General features: G+C 39.4%; 1 protein-coding gene across 1 annotated transcript; it reads left to right on the top strand.

Moving 5' to 3' along the window:
• Window positions 1-674: 674 nt before the first annotated feature.
• Window positions 675-6260, top strand: LOC139196840 (RHOMBOID-like protein 2). The gene is made up of 5 exons (XM_070823184.1): window positions 675-1145; window positions 3932-3999; window positions 4194-4360; window positions 5525-5775; window positions 5921-6260. The coding sequence occupies exons 1-5, from the start codon at window positions 865-867 to the stop codon at window positions 6030-6032; spliced, it is 879 nt and encodes a 292-aa protein (XP_070679285.1). The 5' UTR covers window positions 675-864; the 3' UTR covers window positions 6033-6260.
• Window positions 6261-7000: the final 740 nt, after the last annotated feature.

The following is a 7000-nucleotide window of genomic DNA, read 5'->3' as shown; positions in this document are numbered from 1 at the left end:
CTTGGGTACTAGTTTTTAATGTAATGAAATTCTCATGTTTGACAAAAAAAAAAGAAAAAAAAAAGAAAAAAGGACAGACAACTAAGAAGAGAGAGGAGAGAGGAAGTGCTAGAGTGGTCATATTTTAAGGAAATGGATCCTGAAATCCACCCAACCTTGAAATTTGATCCAACAATTAAAATTATTATAAATTTTAAAGGGTCATGTTTTTAGTCTTTGGATCAAATTTCAAGAGTCCAGATTCATTAATTGAGTGAATTTGGTGAAGGGATCCAGATATTTTAAGATCTTAAACATGAATTATATTAATATTAATAAAATCATACGACGATGTATACCAAGAAATTTTTTATTGTCACGGGAACATGGGTGGTACACCACGTGTTTTTATATAAGTGGTGATAAATTTTATTTTTTAAGTTATTAAGTTTTTAATACACATATCCCACCATTTGTATAGTAACACGTAATGTACCATCCCGTGTACCAATCACATTGCAAAATCTCTCATGTATACCTTCTCTTCTGCTTATTATATTATTAATATATTAATATTTACAGACAACTCAAACGATATTTACCGACATCACCCTGTTATTTCTTCTTACTCTTGTTTCTTTCGACTGTTAAATCCACAACCTTCTCTTATGCTTCCAGTTCCTGTGGCTTCATAAAAATATACGAACACGTCTTCCACTCGTTCAAGTCACTGTCAAAATCTCTGCTTCCCAATTGCTTCTTCCTCTCAAATATTTACACTTCCAAACCCACCCCAAAACCACACGCCGTTCTCACTCTACACCGCCAAAGTTTCAGACTTTCTTGAGAGAGACAGAGACAGAGAGGAATCAAACAATCGAAGCAATGGCTGATCCGGAACGAGGACCACCAGAAAAACCCAGACCCAACAATTACAGTTATAACTCCAACCAGTACTACGTGGGAACTTCCGAAGCCCAATGGACGTCGTGGCTGATTCCGATGTTTGTGGTGGCCAATATTGTTGTCTTCATCGTCGCCATGATCATCAACAACTGCCCAAAACACAATCTTGGTTTCGATGGAAAGTGCGTGGCTAAGTTTCTTGGTCGGCTTTCGTTCCAGCCTCTCAAGGAGAACCCTCTGTTTGGTCCCTCTTCTAGGACGTGAGCTCTCTCTGACTTTACCCACCGCTCAATTTCGTGATTTTTATTTGTTTTTTTTGGTTGGTTTTGTGATTCTACTGCCTCACCTGATTTGGGGTTCTGGTTTTGTGGAATTTGATTACGATACCACCTGTGGATTTTTGGGCTAATTTTACGGTTTCTTAGTTGGATGTGTATAGATTTATTAGAATTTTACTGTTTTTTCAAGGTCTTTGATATCGAAATATCTGTTGATATATTCGTAAATTGGACTGCCAATATGTTAGTAAGCAATTCTTGATGCTGAAATTTCTCTTTTATTTCCTAGTTTTTTTTCTTTTAAATTTGTTCAAATCGTGCGATGTGTAAACATTTGAGAGGAAGAAGGAATTGGGAAGCAGAGATTTTGACAGTGACTTGAACGAGTGGAAGACGTGTTCGTATATTTTTATGAAGCAACAGGAACTGGAAGCAGAAGAGAAGGTTGTGGATTTAACAGTCGAAAGAGAGAAAAAAGAACAAGACTTGGAAGTGCCCAAGGACTAGATGGTGGAATTTAAAAGGAGAAAAACAAGCCATTTTCAAAGAGAAAGTAATCACCCAATGCGTGTGGGATAGAGAGGGGGAAGCTAGCCAAAGGTGGGATTCCATGGCTAGTTGTATCCAAAAAGTAGCAAAAGAGGTATTAGGAGAGTCCAAGGGCTTTGCTCCACACCAAAAGGAATCTTGGTGGTGGAATGAGGAGGTACAAACAAAGGTGAAGGCTAAGAAGGAATGTTGTAAAGCCTTATACAAGGATAGGACCGATGAAAATGGTGAAAGGTATAGAAGAGCGAAGCAAAAGGCGAAGAAATCTGTGAGAGAAGCTAAGCTAGCGGCTTATGATGATATATATAAGCGATTAGATACCAAAGAAGGAGAGTTGGATATCTATAAACTAGCTAAAGCAAGGGAAAAGAAGACAAGGGACCTAAACCAAGTGAGGTGCATCAAGGATGAGGATGGAAAGGTTCTTGCTACAGAGAATGCGGTCAAAGACAGATGGAGAGGTTATTTTCATAATCTTTTCAATGAAGGACATGAAAGGAGTACTTTGGGGGAGTTAAGTAACTCAGAAGAGTACTTTGGGTTTCGGACAACCAATTCGGGTTCATGCTAGGGCGCTCAACCATGGAGGCAATCTATCTCGTACGAAGATTAATGGAAAGATATAGAGATAGGAAAAAGGATTTACACATGGTCTTTATAGATTTAGAAAAAGCGTATGATAGGGTCCCAAGAGACATTCTTTGGAGGATTTTAGAGAAGAAAGGAGTACGAGTAGCATATATCCAAGCTATAAAAGATATGTATGATGGAGCAAGGACTATTGTAAGAACTCATGAAGGACAAACCGAAAGCTTCCCCATAACTGTAGGGTTACATCAAGGCTCATCCTTAAGTCCTTATCTTTTTGCATTAGTAATGGATGAGTTAACAGGACATATTCAAGATGATATTCCTTGGTGTATGCTTTTCGCAGACGATATAATGTTGATAGATGAAACTCAGGGAAGGGTAAACGCGAAGCTTAACTTTTGGAGAGAAGTGTTGGAATCTAAAAGTCTTCGTCTAAGCCGATCAAAGACAGAATATATGGAGTGTGAGTTCAGTGCAAATGGAGGCCAAAATGAGTTAGGGGTGAGGATCGGAGATCAAGAAGTACCAAAGAGTGACCACTTTTGCTACCTAGGATCTATCTTACAAAAGAACGGAGAATTAGATGGAGACCTCAACCATAGAATACAAGCTGGATGGATGAAGTGGAAGACTGCATCCGACGTGTTGTGTGACCGCCATATGCAACTGAAGCTCAAGGGAAAATTTTATAGGACGGCAATAAGGCCGGCGATGCTGTATGGCACAGAATGTTGGGCGGTGAAGCATCAACACGTACATAAAATGGGTGTAGCGGAGATGAGGATGCTTCGTTGGATGTGTGGACACACGAGAAAGGATAAGATTAGGAATGAGGATATCCTAGGTGAAGTAGGAGTAGCCGAAATTGAAGGAAAGATAAGAGAAAATCGGTTACGGTGGTTTGGACATGTGCAAAGGAGGCCTACTGACGCTCCGGTTCGAAGATGTGACTACGGGATAGAGGTTCAGGGCCGAAGGGGTAGAGGAAGACCTAGGAAAACTTTGGAAGAGACCCTAAGAAAAGACTTAAGAGTACTTGGATCTAATGGAGGACATAACACAGAACCGAGTGCAATGGCGTTCTAGGATTTATATAGCCGACCCCACTTAGTGGGAAAAGGCTTTGTTGTTGTTGTTGTTGTCATGCTATGTGGATACTCATTTGTTCTTTGTTGTTGCAGTTGTTTTTAAATTTTGATTCTAATTCGTATTGATGTGAACTGGGACTGGTTCTAATTCTATGATGTTCCTAGTTATTTGGTTCCATACATTGGTGGGACTTTTCAACTTCTTCATTCTTTGTTATTTGGTTGTGTTTGGTTTGCTTGGAACCGAAAAGTTGCTGATTAATCCAACAAGGTTATGTCAGGACAATATTTCCTTCAGGACTTAGAAGAATGACCCCTTTTTCTGGTCAAAAAGTGATGACCTTTTGGGTGATTAATCCTGTCGTGTCATAGTTAAAGGACCGGAGTGTTTATCTGCTTCTTAATTTATAAGTTTCTTTTGTGCTTGTTATTATTCAATGGAAGTGGTTTTCTGGTGTTTCTCGACGGGCAAGTACTTTTTCTTTCTTCCTATTCGATTTGCATTATCTGAGTCATAATTCCTGCTTTTGCAGATTGAAAAAATTGGGAGCTCTTGAATGGTTCAAGGTTGTACATTGGCATCCGTCTTGAACAACAATTTGGATTCAGTATGCTAGTTCTCTTCCTACGTCGTCAAATATGTGAAATATAGAAAATCAAATATATATGTTCTCTTCTATGTTGATAATTGTTTAGATATTCTAAGCCTTGTTGGTTTCTTACTAACGTATTTCTTTTTACATCTTTTCATGATGTTTTTGTTGCGTTCTGACCTCAATTATATGTTTGAATGATCTGGCAGTACGTGTGGGGATAATCTACCTGTTGTCAGGATTTGGTGGAAGCATATTATCTGCCCTTTTCCTTCAGAGCAATAATATTTCTGTTGGAGCTTCTGGCGCTTTGTTTGGACTTCTCGGAGCTATGTTATCAGAGCTTATCACTAACTGGAGCATATACACCAATAAGGTTTGTCCTCAAATTTTCATTGGCCTAATCGGATAAATAATCCTCGTGGTCATAAGATATTCGAAAGGTAGCGCCTGTGGTAAAAAAATTTGGATTTAAACCCTTGTGGTCTAAGTCTGTTAGGATTTATGCCCAAAATTGAAACTTCCGTCATTCCTCCATTAGTATCATGCACGTGAGTGTCACATGTGAGGATAAGATGGTCATTTCATCTCCCGTTTCATCCCCGTTTCATTATAAACAAATAATTTTTGGGCTCCTCATCCCAATCTCTCTCCTTCAAACTCTCCCTTCGCTCCCAACGCGCCCCAGAAAACGGGCACCAGCTAGCCGGAAAATTTTCTGCTCCATTCACCCTAAAATCTCTACCAAAACACACCAAATTTATCTCAAAACGAAGATCACAGATCAAAGAGTAGAAATATACCCTTTTTACACCAAGTCGTGGCCGGATAATGCTTGAGAACGGCCTGAGGTTGTCAGCCCGAAATTGGGCTTTTGGTTTCTCGCGAAATCGAGGCAGATTCAAGTCTCCCAAGCTCGAATCCGAACCTTAGGACGAAGGGGAAGTGATCCGTGGTCTAAGTCTCGTCCAATCTGACCAGGAATTGATGGATTTTCATTTGAAAACTGCGAGGTGGTTTAGGGTTTAGTCCATCTATGTTGTTGTACAAAGAAGATGAGAGGTTAGAGAAACTAGGGAGTTGAGTGTTGAGGGAGAAAAGAAGAGAGAGTGACACGGTTGTGGTGGTGGTCTGGTGATGGCCTTTCTTTGGGGCTCGGCGTCCTTGTGAACGCAGAGAAGAAAAGATGGTGAGCTTAGGGAGAGAAGGGAGAGTTTGAGGGAAAATGACCATCTTATCCTCACATGTGACACTCACGTGCATGATATTAACGAAGGAATGACGGAAGTTTCAATTTTGGGTATAAATCCTAACAGACTTAGACCACAAGGGTTTAAATCCGATTTTTTTTACCACAGGGGCTACCTTCTGAATACCTTATGATCACGGGGACTATTTATCCGATTAAGCCTTTTTCATTTCTATCAAGTGAAGTTGATATTCTGTTAATGGTTTTGACGCTTGTATTTGTGTCATGGCTTCGTGCTAAAATTTGAATGTTTTGTAGTCATTGACAAATTCTCTTCTCTTGCCTGTCCAGGCTGCGGCTCTATTAACGCTCGTAGTCATTATCGCCATTAACTTAGCAGTTGGAATTCTTCCTCGTGTTGGCAACTTCGCTCACATTGGAGGATTCTTGACCGGGTTTCTCCTTGGCTTTATTTTTCTACTTCGTCCCCAGTTTGGATGGATAGAGTCTCGGAATCTTCCAGCCAATGCTCGTGTCAAATCTAAGCACAAGGCTTACCAATATGTTCTTGTGGTGGTTGCCTCTGCCTTACTGATTGCCGGGTAAGCTTGTTGCCGGATTGTCAAATCATTGTTTGAATTTTGCATACAATTCAACTTCCTTGTATTGGAGGAGTTTCAGTATACACATTTGCAGACACGAGGCGTCTTTTGAGATGATTAATTTTCATTTTCTTGTTAAACGCAGATTAACTACGGGATTGGTGTTGCTGTTCAAGGGAGAGAACTTAAATAAGCACTGCGGCTGGTGCCATTACCTAAGCTGTGTGCCAACGTCAAAATGGAGATGCCGGAACTGAGACGAGGAGTCTCATCCACCTCCGAGTCCATCTCATTTCCTATTCTTTTCTTTGTATGATATGTTTTTCTTTCAATGGGAGCTTAGTCACTGATGTACATGGCGTAGAACGACAGATGAGATATTCTAGCTTGCTTTGGAACATGGAGATAGTAATGTATATATGATACAGATTATGGACGATGTACACATGAGATTTGTTTTTACACAAAGTGGATTTTCTCCTCCCTGTGACTGGTGTGGATGGAGGTACGGTCTTATACAAAATAGGAGAGGAGTTTCTCCAAAAGGAAAATATTGGAAATAGCATTCTTACTTCCCCATCAATCACATGCCAATCGCGCCATACTAATCACAGTTTGACACGTTACAAATAAAATGTTTGATTCTATAAAATGTCTGCATGTGTCAAAATGGAGGATTAAGGAATTGCTTCCAGCAAGGAACTATTTCTTTCCAAAAGGTAAGCAGAAGGTAACGTAAAGAAGTTAGTAGGAGATGACCTGAAAACTTCTGAAGATCAGTAGGTGACAAATGGGTAAAACTGCGAAAGCTGGCCACATCATGGAATGCATGAAGTTACAAGGGTAAAAACATCCTCACTTGATAGAACTTGTTAGTGCTTCACCCGTCCTTGCCCAAATTTCAAGCACCTTTTTGTAGTTTAGATTAGAATATGGCTCTAATAATAAAGAATATAAATAAATCTGTATTAGAGAGGCCTGAACAAGATAGTTCATTGTAAATTCATGGCCAAACTTGCAAAAATTCATCCGTTTGTAACACGATTTTGATTTCGTTGTCACAATTTTGTTAGTGAGAGAGTGAAGAATAAATAGATGTGCTTTTAATGTTTAATTTGAACTTTAATATCAAATTCCATATAAATTATTGGTCATCAGGTTTTTGAAAGAACAAAACTTTTATACTAAAAGAAACAGTTTGGGCCTAAATACTATGTTTGGGCTG

This window comes from Malus domestica, chromosome 06 (genome assembly GCF_042453785.1).
Source record: "Malus domestica chromosome 06, GDT2T_hap1".
In the NCBI taxonomy this organism is placed as follows: Eukaryota; Viridiplantae; Streptophyta; class Magnoliopsida; order Rosales; family Rosaceae; genus Malus; species Malus domestica.
Note: the sequence above shows the minus strand (reverse complement) of the source record. Positions and strands in the feature narration are given on the sequence as shown.